The sequence below is a fragment of the Phaethon aethereus genome, assembly GCF_964289735.1.
Source record: "Phaethon aethereus genome assembly, chromosome: 13".
NCBI classification, from domain to species: Eukaryota; Metazoa; Chordata; class Aves; order Phaethontiformes; family Phaethontidae; genus Phaethon; species Phaethon aethereus.
The window spans coordinates 13,045,813-13,062,706 of NC_138589.1; the positions used below are offsets into that span (position 1 = coordinate 13,045,813).

Here is a 16,894-nt window from a genome sequence, read left to right on the forward strand (position 1 = left end):
TCCGAACGGCTCCTGCCGCGCGAGCTGACCCGACGGCGGGCCGGGCGGCCAGGGGGCAGGTGCAGGCCGCGGGGGCGGAGCGGGCGGAGGCCTGCGGGCCGGTGGAGGCACCGCCCGGCGGCGGCGCGCCCTCCGGGGCGGGATTTCTCCGCCCTTTCCGCTGAGCGCAGGGGGAGGAGCGGCAGCAGCAGCAGCGTCCCCGGCCGAGCGGAGCTGGGCTGCCGGGACCGGGGTGCGGCGCGAGCGGCGGGGTGTCCGCGCCGCCGGGGGCCAAGGGCGGTGAGGTCCCGTCGCGTCCCGTCCCAGGCAGCGCCCGGCCGGGCGGTCCCCGCGCCCCTGGGCGGGGCCAGGGCGCCCCCGAGCGGTGGGGCGCGGCGCTGAAGGCTGCCCGCGCGCCGCCGCTCTCCTTCTGCTCCTTCTCTTCCCGCGCGGGACTGGGGCTGAGGCGGCGGCCGGGCCGGGGTACAGCACCATGCTGCCCGCGCTTTCCCCGCGCCGCTCCGCCTGACGCGGGGACAGGGGAGCCATGCAGCCCCGCTAGGTGAGCGTGGCGCGGCTCGGGCCGGGGCTCTGCAGCCACTCCCTCAGCAGCGCGGCGGCACCGGCACCGGCGGCACCGGCACCACCGGCACCATGAGGAACGGCGATGACCTGGAGGGCTTCGACGGCGAGGCGTCCAGCACCTCCATGATCTCGGGGGCCAGCAGTCCCTACCAGCCCACCACGGAGCCCGTCAGCCAGCGCCGCGGGCTCGGCAGCCTCCGCTGCGACCTGGACTACCTGCGGGGCACCTTCGGCAGGATCAAGCTGGCCGAGGTGGTAGGTATCGCCGGCGGGGAGCGGGCCTGCGGCCGCCCGCGTTCGAGAGAGCCTCCCCCCGCTCCGGCGGGCTCCTTTCCCCGGACCGGTGCGGGCGGGGAGCGGGGGCAGGCACCCCGCGGCGGCGGGGCCGTGCTGCTCGCCCTGCCGGCCCAGCGGCGAGGTGCGTACCTGCGGGCGCGGCGCCTGGCGGCGGCCCAACCGTCCTCCATTTCAGGCGGCTGGGAGGCCCGGCGCGGGCCGGGAGCCGCCGCAGCCGGCCCGGGAGCGCCGCGTCTCCGGCCGCTGCCGAGCTCGGCGCCGCGGCGCGCGCCGTTTGAACGGTCGCCTCCGCTGGGCGCGAGGGTCTGTGTCAACCCGCGGCGGCGGGAGGCGCGGTGCGGCCCGGCAGCGGCGCGAGCTGCCCTCCCGCCGTCCCCGCGGCCGCAGGGAGCTCCGGGCTCGCTCCCGTCAGGTGGTGCCGCTGCCCCGCGGCAGGCTCCGTAAGGGGAGGCTCTGGGGGGGTGTTCGGCGGCGCCGGCTGGTTTCAGGAAAGATTTTGCCTCATGGCGCGTGCCAGGGCCTGCCTGTGCCCATAGATCACTGGGTTATTAAAAAACCCCAAGCACTCCACCACTACAGGTTTTGTGGGTGTGGGGGGTAACTTCTCAGTACATAAATACTGCAACTTAAATATCAAATGTTGTTCTGCTTTGGTGGGTTTAGCGTAGAGAGGCGTTGGAGAGCGGCGTGGCAGGGGCGGGAGGTAGGCACCCGGCCCTGACCAGGTGAACCTGCCCCGGCAAGCCTGCTGCGTGCGGGCATCCGCGTGCCTGGCGGCGTGGCGTGGCGTGGGGTGGTCCCGTGTCCGTCGGTGAGAGCCACGTGACGTGTGGGAAGCACCTGACGTGTCCAGGTGAGGAGCTGCAGGCGCGGCTTGTCCCTGGGGGTCGGCATGGGTGCCTGCACAGTATGCGCTTACATGCTTGCCTTCAACGGCTGAGATTCTCTTAAGTGCACGGAGTAAAGGAGAAGAAACCCTGAGGGGGGAAAGTCCAAAACCACCCCAAACCTACGTTTTTCCATTCTGAAATGAAATGTCAGTTCTGTCTGTTCGTGTACTTTGAACAGCTAAACTGTTTAGTTCGATGGAGTCCATGCAAGTCAAGAGCAATATAGCAGCTAAGCGTGTAAAAACACCTAGGTGTTCTGTCAGTTTTTCTGGTGACCATGCCGATGTTTGTCTTCATCTGATCCACTTTCAAAGTCACCTTGATACGAATATTTTTTAAATCAACAAATGTGTTTTTCAGGATATCTTAAATTAGAAAGTTTCATGAAAATGGCAGTAAGTTTGAAATAAATTTTAAAGTAGTTTCTTATGGGGTACTGCAAATTGTTTTCCCTTAAAATGGGTGAGTTCTTTGAGGACTGTGATGGCAGAAACTTTTTAATACTTCATATATGTAACTTCAGCACTTGTGCTAACCAGCAGTTAAGTTTTGAGACAAAGCTTGCCACATACAAGTTTCATGTAAAATACATTCAAAGTATCCTAGGTTCAACAGTGATACAACTTTATATATAGTGGTGGTGAATATATGATCATTTTTTAAGAATACCTAGTCAAATTCAGGATTTTGAAGTGCAGTTTGTTTTCTTCTCATCTCCTTAGTGTAGAATAGGATCTGCGGTCTGCAAGTGGTAGCAATGAGCATGTTACCTAAGTAGTCTAACAACAGGGAATAGCTATATTTGCGTTACGTGTTTCCAGGACTGAAGCCAAAGACTCTGTCATCACTGTGCAACATCTACCTGTCTTTGAACTGTTAAAAACTGTCCATGTGGTAGAAATCCTCGGGTGGTGCTTCCTAATGCTTTGAAATAATCTGCCCTCGGGATTTTTGTTTCTATTCCTACTGCTGATCCTTTCTGTAGTACGCTAACGTGACTTTCTACAGTTATTAAAAGCTTGTAATTAAAATGTGTGATTACTGATCATGAGTGAATCCTTTATTATTAAACTGCAATTTGCTTGGAACAAGTTCTGAAGATAGATGGAATACATCTCTTAATTTTTTAAGTCTTGCAAAGAAAGGTGGGGGAAAAACACCCTGTGCCGGAGTTGGAGATACAGGAGTTCTCTTGTCTGTTGAACTAAGATGTTGCTACTTCCAGTACATCATTGGGAAGACGTAAATGTGCAGATTAGTATCTTTGGAGGAACTGAGTAATGTTTTGTGCCTTTTTGATGAGTGATCTGAGCTATTGTACATGGTTCCTATGGAATGCATGGATCCAGTGGGTCAGAAAGCTAACAAGAAATTAAATTAGCTAGTATAGGCTGGAAGCCTATGTGCTTCCTCAACACGCTTAGTTTCTGCACAGTTGTAGTCGAAAGAAGCTCTAGTTCATGGCAGTGACTTGTAGAGCAGACTACTGGATTTTGCAAACTGATGGAAAACTGAGAAGTTTTGGAACACCCCCACTCCCCCATTCCACAGTGTGCTTAATTTGCTTATTTGCCAAGTGTAATTATTTTAATTATAATGTTTAATAATACCTTTACAAAAATACTGTAGGACCTTAAATGTATCAAAGTCCATAGCCTAGAACTCTAGCTCTTAAAAATGAGGAGGAACTCCCTTTATTGCACACAAGAAAACTTAACCAATACTTGTCCTTTTTTTTTTTTAAGATAAAATGTCTCTAAATATATTCTAGTAAAAAAAATGCTACAGGAAAGATTACAACACATGTACTTCATTTAACATCACAATGTGTCTTAAAATACTTATATATGATTGGCAGACAAAAGTATCAGCTCAAGACAAGCATTGCTGTTTTTTCTAATCTTCAGTTGAAGGACTTACCGCAAATTAGTTTGTAGTGCTGTTTATGAAGGATAACTGTTGGACATTGTGGTTTAAATGGCTCTTTTTCCAAATGCTCTTTTTTGATTGTCAAAAGCAGAAGGAACAGGGAATGGGAAAAAACTCCACGTGACTGAAAATAAGTGATTGTAGGGCTCTATTATTTTGTTATAGATTTGTCTTTATTGATTTAAAATATTGTTACAGGAGCTGTTACAAGCGGGAAAGAAGTATGACATTTTAGGCATATGGAGTAATTTAAGTGCTGCTAGAGGGGAGAATAGTTTTAACTCATATTTATTAACATTTCAAGAGAATATGCCCTAAGGTGCCCTTTTTAAAGGAGCACCGACATAATGTGTTATGTTAATGATTCATGTATAGTATTGCGCAGCTTATTTTTGAGTCTTATTTTGGCTTGCTTTCCCTTGACTCCAAGAAAAGGTTGAATAGCATTATGTTTTTCTGTTTATTTTAAATTGGATATCCAAACTAAGAAAACTGTATTTTACTATTTAGGGCTGCTTATTAATATTCAAGGCTAAGTTACGTAGTACATGTGTCTGCCTGCTAATGGTCAGTGATATCGATATGAAGAATAGTGAGGAAGTAATAAAAAGGGCCCATGTGGAACAGTTTAGTTTTGAACGGATTTTCCTCTTTTTGAAAGTTTTACTGTTAGGTGAGCTTTTCAGAAAGTAGCTCTTTTGCCTGTATCTTACTGTTCTGTTGAAATAGCTGTGTGTGTGTTTATTTGGATCTGTGAGGAAACATCTGCTGTAACTGGGGCTGCAGCTGTAAGCCTCTTTTAAAGAAGCGGTTTGAAGGAAGGAAGATGGTGAGTGTTGGCCCATACCAGGAAAGGAGTGTTCAGGGCTGCTGGGGTTGCTGAGACACCTGATGGGGTGTCATCAGGCAGGTGGGAAGTAAAAGGCATGAAGGGAAACAAATGGGGGGAGGGGGAAGACTTAAAGTAGTGTGGAGCTCTAATGTTTGGTTTTGTGCCTTTTTTTTTTTTTTTTCTTGCTGAGTGTTTGAACTTGAAATGGAAGTCAGGGAGAAGGCAGTATGCTTGTGTACTAACCAAAGAAATGCTTTTCCTTTGGGGATGTTGAAATCTAGGTGGAAATTGTCTCAGCTGGCTTTCCAGCATTTAGATGGAGCAGTACCTTGCCTTACGGCAGATGTCAGAGATCAGATAGCTGTCCTTGGAGACCAGAGCAGAAGAACTCTTTGGAGTTTATTTTTATTACTGCCTGGCATGGTTTTATGTTTCTTATGCTTTTGGGAGCTTTAATACTTCCCGTGGAGATTATTGTAAAATAACCAAACAGATATTCCTGGAAAACTTTCCTATGGACCTCTTCATATGATTTGTTTAATTTCGGTACTTTTTTCCCCATTGCCTTGAATTTTCTAAGGAGATTCTCTCCTTTTCCTGAGTGTGCTTGCTGAAGAAAGGTGCTTACTATGTGAGGAATCAGGAGGAATTTGATGCTTTCCAAAAGAGACGGGCTGGTTAGCAGGTGCCACCTTTTTGCTGGAAATAGTTTCACTTTAGATGAGATTGCCTGCTTTTTTCCTCCCTCACTTTATTTTTCTCTTTAGCTTTTCTAAATGCATTATTATTTTTCCCTGGTTGTTATCATTCTGCACCTCCAAGGATCTTACTATCATTCAAGTTGGGTGTAGATACATATTTCGCACTGAAATTCCCATGACGAGTCATGACTGCCTGGTGTCTGCTTCTCCTGTCTTTGGGAACTGTAGCTCCAGGTGGGCTGTTCATTAGGCCACCAGGTGAGTTATGAGGAAACCAGGAAGGATCCTGTTGGGAGACTTGTTGGTTCTCGCCAGGATCCTGCCAGGTTTTCACAGGCACTTGATTTAAAGTAGCATATATCACCTTTAACAGCTGGTACAATTGATGTGAAAAATTGTGCCTGGCCAGTTCTTGTGACATTGGTGGTAGTTAGGAATGGTTTAACGGGAGCAGTAAGATCACAGAGCAACCTACAAAAATCCGTCAGAGACTCTTGCTAAAGAAAATAATACTTCTGCTTGGGAGGTCTCCGAGCAGCAAGTTGCTGATGAGTGTACTGGGAAGTATCACTGCGTGCTTGCTCTTGTCTTGTTCTCTATAGCATATGCTATTGCCCATCAGTGGAGGCAAGATTTTGAGCTAAATGAAATCTCATGGGAATAGCAGTTCATATGTTCACAATTTTCAGAATAAAAAGTTCCATCTTCATTGGTGGAGAGTAGCTGAATGTTGGAAAAAGTTGTTTTGTGGCTTACTGTCATTATGCATTTCCAGATCCAGAAATTGGTTAAGGCCAGGTCTATAGTAATATTCTTTCCTATCAGGATCTATTGCAATGAAGAAAACAAAATTCAAAAAGCCTGTAATACGCAGCTACATGGGTAATGAGACTATTGAGAATTCTCATTGTTAATTTAAAAAAAAAAATAGGGTAATAACATTTAGGTTCCAAGGAGTAAGCTAATTGCTGACTATTAGAATCTGGTTGAAAACTATTAAGAGGTGTTCAATAATCTCGTATTTAATTATCTCTGCCACCTTGTTGCCTTCAGCTCAGCATCTCATTCTGATTGCTTCTGGAGGGGAGGATCAGATGGAGTCCCCAACCTCCCACCCCAGTTCCAGTGTGCCACATCTTACAGCATGTCTTTCCTGCTCCCTTCTCCCTGGGTCTCTGTGCAGTACTCCTGTGCAGCTGCACAGCAGTGTGATTCCTGATCTGCTTTGTTTATGGGTTGTTAGAGTGGAGAGCCAGGTGCTTTATGGGCAGTTGTCTTTCTGTAAATCAGAGAAGTTACCAGTTTATCCACATTGCATTCAGTGGCTAATAGAGATTTCTTTCACATTAATTACTGTGAAGTTTAATTTTATGTAAGTGGGGTGTTAACTACGCTACAGAAGATTAGACTGTACCTGATAGAGGTCAGCGGATGCATGGTAAGGTCATTCCTTGGCAGACAGGTCATCGATCCTGATGTAAAGCATTCAGTGGTCTTGGTGAGAAGCAGAGCACTACAGGAGACAGCTGAGCCTTCTAAGGCAGCTTTGGTGTCACAGGCAGGCCTGTACCTGATGTTTTTTTCCCCATAAGTGTTAGTTTCATCTTAAGGTTGGCTTTTGTTCATTTGTTCTGCACTTCGGAGGTACAGAAACCTTCCTCATCTCTGGTGTGAACTTAAAATTCTAGCAGATTTATAGCCATTTGTTCTTGTGTTAACATTGCCACTTTCCGTAACTACTCCCGACTCCTTCGTGCACTTCAAAACAGCTGTCTGTACTTCATCTTGGCTGCACAAGGCAAGACAAAATTGTTTTGGACTCAGCTGGTAAGAGGGGCTCTGTGGTCTCGGAACCGTCCAGCAGCCCTTCCTTGCACCACTCTCTGAGGCAATCATTTCTCAGTAGGCACAACCTGAGCAGTAGGTAACCGTTCAAGTATGTCTAACCAGTGTGTATGATGACGTGTCACTTTTCAAGCCTCTGCTGGAGATACCTCTCCTGTTACATCCTAGAATTGCATTGGTAATTTATAGTCATTCTGTGATTAACTGTATCTTCCATCTTCTATTCTCATATAATTTCCAAACAATAAATGTGTGTTTATGTAAAAAACCCTTGTGACTTTGCATGTTGTATTTTGAGCTTTGATTCTCAGTGATATTTGTAGCTGCTTGTTCAGAAGATATTAAGTATTACAGTGGATACTGGTGATCTTTGGCATTTGGTCTTAGAAAAAGCCTGTTATAATATCGTATTAAAAGGATCAAATTTTTTATACACAAATATGCTTAGAAATAGAGGGAAGAATGATGAGAGAACTCTATTGAGCTTTGCTTTTTATTGTTTGTGTGTGCAACTAGAGAAAAGACTGTGGTTGGCTTCCCGCAGAAAGGTAAATGGGTTTTGGTGTCTTTCATGGTGTCTCTTAACTACAGTCTGGTCATGGGCTGGTGTCCTACTGTCAGTAAACTCCAAATTCCTGTTATAAATTTCTCTCTAAAGATGGTGGATAGTTTTAAATTCTGCTTTCAGAAGAAATTTCTATAATCTCTGTAATAAGTGTGGTCTATTTTTTTTTCTCCCATTATGAACCAGTGTAATAGTAATAGATGCACTATGCTAATTGTAAATGCTACAGGAAGAAGTGTAGTTCTAATGGTATTATTATTTGGAAAGCTACCTTCTTTTGTTATAATCTTTCTGGTAATGTCTTTTGTTGATGAGCCTCCCTAGTGATTTAATTATTATCTTGAGATAAGAAGACAAGGAGAAGGACTAGAAATTTAAGAGGATGTGTTTTTCTTGTAACATAACCAGTACAGGAGGAATCTGTTACTTCTGATGCAAATTAATGCATCGTTTTGTCAAATCAACTTGCATACTTTTTGGTAGCCATCATCCTGTGCACAAAATTGCATTTCAGAAATACATGCCTTGCTTCTAGACCTCAACAAATAATTTTGTACTGAAATTTTGTATACAAAGGGGACTAGATGCACAATAAATAGACATCTTAACAGTGGGTCAACTGCTGTTACTCCGTGGTAGTAGTAGTGGCTACTTCTAAATTAGAGCTGGATTTAAAAAAACAAATAACATTCTGATTTTAAAAAAAAGTCACTTAATTCTCAGATCATTTGTGTAGTCAGTTGCTTCCAAAATATGGAAGTAATGTTTAGGTTTCTCTGGAACTTGCACTATCAACTCTTCAGAATATGGGAGGAGGGAAGCAAAAGCTGGATAACACCAAGCCAATGTAGAATAGGTGTAAGAATGTACAACCATGAGTAGAGGAAAGATGGGTCAAGAATGTTACTAACTATGGGCAAAGAGGTCTTAGAGCTGGTGTAGCACTCACCCCGACTGAGAAGCCCACACAGTACACAACAGCATGGGTAACACAGTCTTTACAGTGAAAGGTTTCAAGCATTGTTTTATTTAGTAGATGTCCAGGATGAAATCTGTACTCGTGCTACTAGAATGGCGTAATGCCTGAAATGTGGTTTCAGGTAAGCAGAGTAACTTCAAATGTTTTAATCTCACTGTGTGCAAATTAAACTGGGAACTATGATTCAGTGTGTCACATTTCTGACTATTGTATTTAAATAATTGTAATTAAGGCTCTGGTATTTAAGGCCTTAGATTGTGGAAGAATATGATACATTTTTACCAGACAAGTGTGTTCAGCATTGTCTGCGGTTAAACTTTTTTTAATATGTAACTTTATATTCAGGTGTTGATGCTTGAAGACTGTCTTCTTGAAGACACTTCTTTAAATTTTCTTTAGCTTGTATTTATGTTCACGAAGTGTTCAGCTTGCAAGTTAGCTGAACTTGTTTGTGATAGTTCCCTTTGTTACAGCGCAGCTTAAAAGCACAGCAACCATGTGCCTGGTAATATAGAAATATGTCCTGTACTTAGATCTGGAGTTGCATATGGTGATACTTCCTCTGTAATTTTCACTTAAACTAAACGTTGTTATTTTCAAATGTTATAAATCTGCCAGTGGTACAGCACTACTCATAACTGTTCTGGAAATTTTTTGCGAAATCATTTTATGAATCAACTACAAGCATTTCCATACTAGTAACTTTCTGTACTTATGTACATTTTAAACTGAAATGTTCATGCAAGAAAGCAACAAGCACAGTTGTGAATATGATGAAAGGCTTAAGTTCTAGCAGACTTTAATAGCCTTCAGTAACTTTTGTTTTACAAAATTATTTTCATGGTAGGAACTGATATTGCCACTTGAATGCCATTAATAAATTAATTTGTTCTTTGACCATATACTCTTCTAAAATGAAGTAATTGTTGCATTTAATGCTTAGAAACTTCTTATCTAATGTAGATGAAACGTTTTATTAAACATTGTGATCTTTTAATTTTATATGATGTTATCGCTTAGTAACATTTTTAAAGTAGTTTTCAAAAAGTGCTCTTCTGGAATTACAGGATAGTGTCCTAAGTCTTTGGGATGTTCTATATGTTTAGTTCATGGTGGCAGTACAGTAAGAATCGTGACTGAGAAGGTGAAGGCATTGTTGCCAGAGCCCTCGGGCTTTTGTGTTAACAACATTTTATAGTCATCTGTTTGCAGCATGTCAAGTTTGTTTGCAGTCTTTAGGCAGATCTGTTCTTGAGTTATAAAATCATGAGTAGGTGGATTTGCAGTTATGCAATGAAAGTTTGTGAGCTCTTTTCTGTTTTGGATGGGATACTACTGTATAACGCTTATAAGACAGTCTAAACAGCAAGATGGGCTTGAAGGTTTCATGCATTCCCCAGTACAGCTGGCAGCACTTTTTAATGTTCTGGCCTACGTCTATTTTTTTTTTTAATGTTCTGTCTTACCAGTATGTCTAGACTCTTTTTGCCTTTTAAGGCATGGCATCTAAGGGGGCCTTCAGATTGCAATCTTGGGAACGTTGGGATTGCAAGGACATTTTGCACCATTTCCTTTAAACAAAAACAAATCCAAAAAACTTTAATGGATTCCTTAGGACTACTTTAAGTTCTTGATTGTTTTCTCATTAAAATTCTTTTCTTGTTTTAGTATTTGTGGGATGTTTGATGTTTACTCATAATTGGGATTAAATGGGGTTTTAAAGGATACAGACTGATTCTGATAGTCTTAAAATAGGACTTTCACTTTTTGAAATATCCTAACGGGCTAGTTAAACAGGAAGCTGCGCAGATCAAATACTTGCCAAATTTTATGAGTACACCTTTACTACGTAAACCCAATTAATTTATCCTACTGTTTGTTACAGATTTACAGTACTGTGTTTTAATACTGTTTTGACTAGCCAGGTTTCCAACACAGGTTGGCCGATGAATGTGAATTGGAGCACGAAGCCAGGTCAAAAGTGTTGATTAATCTCTTTTAAAAAGAGATGAGTAGAGAATTCTCATAAGTGAAGCAACAGCCAAATTTTTTTACTTTGTTTAAAAATCATACAAACACAATCTCAGCAACTTGCTGTGTTCCAGCAGAGTGCCTGTGTGCGTACTGTACAGAAGATGTTTGTGCAGCCTGAAGACAAAAATAGGGTAACTGTATTTATCCATTTTGTTTAAATAGCAAAGATAAGATGAGTTATGAGTTCTTACAGCTTGACGACTTAATAGAAAATACTAGGAAAATCTACCCTTGCTGGTAGATTGGGGATGGGAAGTTGGACAACGTACTGAGCGGTGCCTCTCCTGGACATGTTCTCTTGAGCATCCTGCACAGCCTGTTACTGACAAACTAATAAATGCTGATACAAAACTAGTGACTTTTAATGACATGTTAAATTAGTCTCTCAGATGAACCAGAATTACCAATGATTTTTAAGGAAGCTAAGTCGTATCTTCCTCTGCCTTGGTGACTGAAAGTGAGGGTTACTAAAATTTCGTTTGTTAAGCTAGATTTTTTTTTTCCCCTGTTTTGTTTCTTGTAGTCAGTTTTTACTCTGTGTTACTATTGTAGTAAAGCCTGCATAAGTAGGACTAACAGCAAATGGAACTGATGGAAAATATTTTATTCTCCCTCTCTCACCTTTCTGCCCCCAATATGTGCAGCTGCCAGTGGCTGAGGAAGATGCAGAGGACTCAATGTATACCAAATTATATATAATGCAGCACTGAAGAAAGGCGTAATATTTTTATGACCTATTTTTACCTAGGTTGTCTAAGAATATGATGGGCAAATGCTAGTCAAACTGTGATAAAAGTGGACTTGAAGAAACTTAGTTGAGTAGTTTTACTGTTGAAGAATTCCCACTTTCTTGTTACGCATGTGATCTAATGATAGTTTTTACTAGCACTCTGGAGTTTGATGTGGACATACTGCAATAGTTCATCTGAAGAGTCCCCTTCGCTTTATGGCGTGTCCCTCTCTGCTCCCCGGGTGCAGGCGTGGGTATGTGGAGGCTTGCTGAGGTGGCCGTTGAGAGAACTTCACTGTCTGACCTTTGTGAGTTGCAGCTCCCACTGAGGAACCTGCCATGTCTTGTACCAGGCAGCATCGTTAGCAAGACTAGCTTATGATGTTTGGGAATTGGAGTGAGAGAGATGGCTATAAAAAGCTATGCGTGCAGATGTTGATCAAAATGAGTATGAGATAATGAATGGGAAAATTAGGCTTCAAATATCAGGATATGGTGAAAAGGGGGGAAACCCCCCTTACCTCCTGTAATTTACTGTTTCTGTCTACTCACTGAAGCTATTGGCACAACTCAGTGTACTATAGATACACTATAATACATATAATGTACTATTATATGTACTATAATACTAATAATACTATAATAATAATGTACTATTATATGTACTATTATATTCATAGATGGAATAAGCATTTCCATCTATGAATTGTTCTTTTCACTGGGTTGCATAGGAATGAAGTGATTAATACAGCATATAAATGGGAAAGTTAGAAATGTATAACTTGGTATGTTGGGGTTTTGTTCATTATTGTCTTGCAGGACCTGTTACTTATGAAAATATTTTGAATTATAATACACATGAATTGTAGTTTCTGGGAACTGGAGGCACAGGTTCCTATGGCAAGAAATCAGTGGGAGAAACTGGTTACGTTTTACATGTTTTGTTTGCCTTTGTTTAAAGCATGGTGCTCTGATTTTTAAATGAATGTTGCTATAGGATGGGATTGCTGCAAAACTATTGATGGGCTTTTGATTACGGGCCAGGTGGCATGTTACATTCCTTTTTGGTCTAACCTGGAAGGTATGCTTGAGTCTCATTCAGGTTTCTGTGAGGAAATGTAATATGCCTAAAACAAATACCTCCTCACAATGTGCCTTGGCTTCAGATTCTGTTCAGTGGTTCTATTGGTCATCTGTTTGGTGGATAAAACCGGAAATATCCCTAAATCAGATTGATTTTCTTGTTTGCTTGTTTGCTCTTTTTTTTGTTTTGTCAGGAAGATGGTTGTGTTTTGGTTGGGTGTAAATGAGACAGTCAGGTCTGCAAAGTCATACACTTCTTACAGGTGCCAAAATAACAGTAGGCGAGGTACCAGTGGAGATGGGGCTGAGAGTGGGTCCCAGCGGAGTGACCCCTAATGCCCGAAGGCACCGGTGTGAGGGGCCGCCTGGGCAGCGACCCTGCTTGTACAGGGAGAAAAGGGGAGGAGGTGGTGGCCACGGCCATGTCTGCTGCAGCTTGAGGCCACCTTGTGCTGAGCAGCGCGGCACAGGTCTGGTCACCGACACCTCCAGAAAGAGCCGCACGGGAGTTGTGCAAACCAGGGCTTCACATTACTTCGAACGGTAAAATGGGTTTACTTTGAGGACAATTTAAATGTAATGTGAAAAAAAAATCTTAAATTATTTAGCAGTAATAGGAAGAACTATGTGTAAAAAAAAAAAAAAAAAAAAAATCCCAAACATAAAATATTTCCATACTGTAAAATACTGTTTTTTTAATGGCATTTGAACTGGTTTTGCATTTATCTAGCAGATACAAATGTCTGCTGTATAGGTGTGTCCAAGCAATAAGCAAAGCACTGCACTAACACATATTCAGACTCCTTCATGTCTGCAGCTTTTTGCATTCTAGACTCTATGATTAAGTCCACTTTTAAAATTGATGCATTTCTATTTTAGCCAGTTGAGAATCTCTTCTTTTCACACTAGTTCAGTCCAGTTAAATTTTTTTGTTTGTTTTAGAGTAAGTGTCAGTTTTTATGTACTTTGTTTCAAAACAACTATCATTCTGTTATTAACTTTGAGTGTTGATTACCCTCAATCTTAAATGTGACTCTTTCTCATCATACTCCCATCAAAATGCCTCTGGCCTCAGAAATATGTTCTGTGTTTAGATTTGGTCTTTTGCCTAAGTTGAGAAAGAGAAGTCAGCAGTAGCTGAATCTTTCAAGGATTATAGAAAACTGCTGGAGGTAGCAAAAGATCAGCTGATTTAATAAAGATTCCACAATATTTAATGCACTGAAGTCTTGCCATGTTGTATCCAAAAGTCAGCTAAGAAATAATGAAAACTTAAGGAGTACAGCTACATGCAAAACCCTCGAGGTGCAATGAAGATCTGAAATTTAAATATTCTGCTATTATTTCTATTGTCACTGCCAAAACCGAATCAGAGTTGAATTTGGAGGTCTGGTTGAGTTTCTCTGGCTTTATTCAGTGTTGTATTTTGTGCCATTAAAGCACAATTTAGATTATCCAGGGTGCTGAATTACTGGTGCTCCTTAAGCTTCCCTCTCTGGTAAGCATAGTTTTCCTAAACTTTTTTTTCTTGCAAGAAAAATCTAATACTCATTTGTGATGCTCATTGCAGGGCGCTTGGACTAGATGACCTTTAAAGGTCCCTTCCAACCCCAAACTATTCTATGATTTAAGGCTCCTTGCAGTCCAGTTACCAGCGTTAATAACACATTTCTTTTAGTCTTAAGGATGCAGACTAGGAACAGGCGGGAAATCAGTCATTCTTCTGCTTAGGGTAAAAGATGGTTTCCTGCTGGAGGAGCAGGACTGTGTTTAAGCCATATGATCCCAAATATTCGTATCTGTGCCAGCTGTTTTAGATGTGGGAAATGCATGTGCTTTGCAAGGAATGAGACCCACTTGCTTTCATACATGAAGTTGGGACTGCTGGGCCAAGTAAATGAGAACAATAAATCTAGATTTTAATTCAAGAAAGCTTAGTGTCTTCAGATACTTTAAGTGGTATAAAAGCAATTTATTTTTTCTGTATTTTGTGCATATGTATTATGCTGTACCGGTAATTTAAGCAGTCTGGATGTAAAAATGTCTTGGTAGTGTGACATTCTTACTAAAATTCTGTGGGTATTTTTCAGGCAGAAAAAATGCTGACCATTTTGTGGTTTTTTGGAAATCATGCGTAATTATGTCATTTAACCACACAATAAGGCTTTCTGTGGTAACGTTTTAGATAAACAGGAAAACTCATTTTTTACTTTGTTTTTATTGCAGAACTGTCTCTCTTCTTTTTAGTGCAAAGTTGTTTGATTATTTTCTTCAAAAACAAAACACAACATATTCTGACAGGAAAAATACACCATCAGCAATGTCCTAAAAGCTCTCTTTCAGCATTGGTGCCTGTTGTAGCACATTTTCTCCATTTTGGGGAAATTCAGTGTTTTATGTCTGACGTGCTTGTGTTGCCAAGAAAGTGATGTAAATATAAGCCATTTACATAGCCCTAAGGCAGATGATTTCTTCATTAAAGGCCCTTCTCCAGGGGAATTTACAGGAAAGTTGAGATGAGTACGATAATGATAGGAGACTAATGTGGCTAAATTAGAGGACATTGAATCCCAGTATAGAGGGTCTCTTTCAGGAATTAAATGGCCCTAAATTGTCTCTGCCTCATCCCCTTCCAGTGAGAGGCTGCTTCATTCTGAATAGAGCCTTTATGTGAGGGTTCAGTGCTGTTTAATAGAAGTGCAATAACTTCGTACTGTACGTGAGTTATTTTAACAGTCCGAAATGTCCCAGACAATAAAATTGGATAGTTTGCCAGTTTATTAAAGACAACAGGCCCAAAAAAATCATTATTAGAAAATAGATCCCATACTTAATCCTCTACTCAGTGATTTTTTTTTTTTTTCTTCTGCCCTTGCATTAGGTGATGGTGGGGGATGCGGGACGAAGCTTCCTGTCGCAGCAGTAGAGCTGTATAGCATGCACTGGGCTGCAGGTCTGGGCAGACGCAGACGTTATTCCCGCTTACCCTGAAGCTCACATCTGTTGGTCCTGCTTTTGTTGACCAGACTCTTGCATCTCCTTTGTTCAAGAAAAAGGTGGTATTACAGGTAGCCTAGGATGCCTCTGCATGGACCTGAGCATCCAGTAGAATAAGCAGATGTTTCCATAGTGACCAAGTTGTGTATCAAGCAATATCTACTGTACTTACTTCAAAAAGAATGGAAGTGGAAGGGAAACTAAAAGCAGCTGTTAAAAAAGAGAGAGATAGTAATAAAAGAGAGTTATACCACTCTCTTTTGGCATTGGAGGAATTAGGGTGGAAAAGAAAACTCCCCGAAGTGCTCAGTGCAGAAAAAAACAGCTGAAAAGGTTTGTTTCATCCATCAGAGGAAACTTTCTCAATTGACTCTGCCCCAGAAAGAAGAGTAATTCATGTAAGAATTGAGATGTGGGAGAGCAGTAATCCATGTATGAGATCTCCACCACGTTCAACTTCCTGTTTTTCCACAGTAAACCAACCTTGAAACTTCTGCTTGTGGAAAAACTTCCTGTCAAAACTCATCACCCTAAACTATGAGGTGTGATTCAAAAATGAGGATCATGTCCTGCATTGAACAAGTGGCAGCATGCATTTTGCTGTGAGACCTGTGCTCCGATATGATGCTGGTTGTGTGTGGTTTGGTGGTTTTTTGTGGGGTGTTTTTTTTGTTTGCTAGTCCTGTAACTGCGGTCATGGGAGGCAGATACAGGCCTAGATAGATCCCATCTCCTCTTTTTCCAAGGTAGTGTTGGTGGCTTGTGTTACAAAGCAAGAGTGAAGCTTTAGCAGCTGGAGAGTGACGGTTTTTCTCTGCTGCAGCTTTGTGCCCGAGTCATCTTCAGCAGTGCAAGTCTCTGTGCCCTCAAACAGTGTCCGGATGGAGCACGGAGGCTTCCCGGAGGGCTGGTGGGTCTTTGCCCTTCCTCCCTCTTCCCAATAGAGTGTATCTAGCCAGTGTGGTAAGGCGAGGCAGCAATTGTATTTTGGATGTGTGGTGGGGCAGAGGGAAGAGCATAGGAAGGTCTGGAGAAGTGACTTTTCAGGTCTTTGAGGCTTGGTAAGCTGTGAGCTGCATGTAGATTAGCTAGTTCAGTAGGCAGTGATGGGTGGTAGGCAGGCAGTAGAGATAAATGTAGGTTAGAAGATGTTTTTGTTACAGTTACAGAGCTCTGAGAGAACAGGAGAAAAATTATTGGTGCTAAACCTGTGTAAAGTGCCTCAGAAAATAAGCTGGAGTAGCTGAGACCAAGACCGACTTTGCAGGTTGTGATGGGACACTCTGGGGGCACGCTTATGGTCACATCAGTCTACTTTATGGCACTGTCAGTCAAGTGGTATTCTGAGTGATGAAATTGTATTAATTCACTACCTAATTTAAATAGTGTCTCATAAATTATCTATTTCATACACTTAAAAATGCAGATAAAATGAAGCATTTTTCTTA

General features: G+C 42.4%; 1 protein-coding gene across 1 annotated transcript in view; it reads left to right on the top strand.

The window, feature by feature from the left end:
- Positions 1 to 633: 633 nt before the first annotated feature.
- The window catches only part of CMTM4 (CKLF like MARVEL transmembrane domain containing 4), a gene marked incomplete at both ends in the record, with an annotated part of 31,880 nt that continues 15,619 nt past the window's right edge, over positions 634 to 16,894 (top strand). Inside the window, one exon of the mRNA XM_082005896.1 lies at positions 634 to 819. Within this exon, the coding sequence (XP_081862022.1) occupies positions 634 to 819 (186 nt within the window). The remainder of the gene's footprint in view (positions 820 to 16,894) is intronic.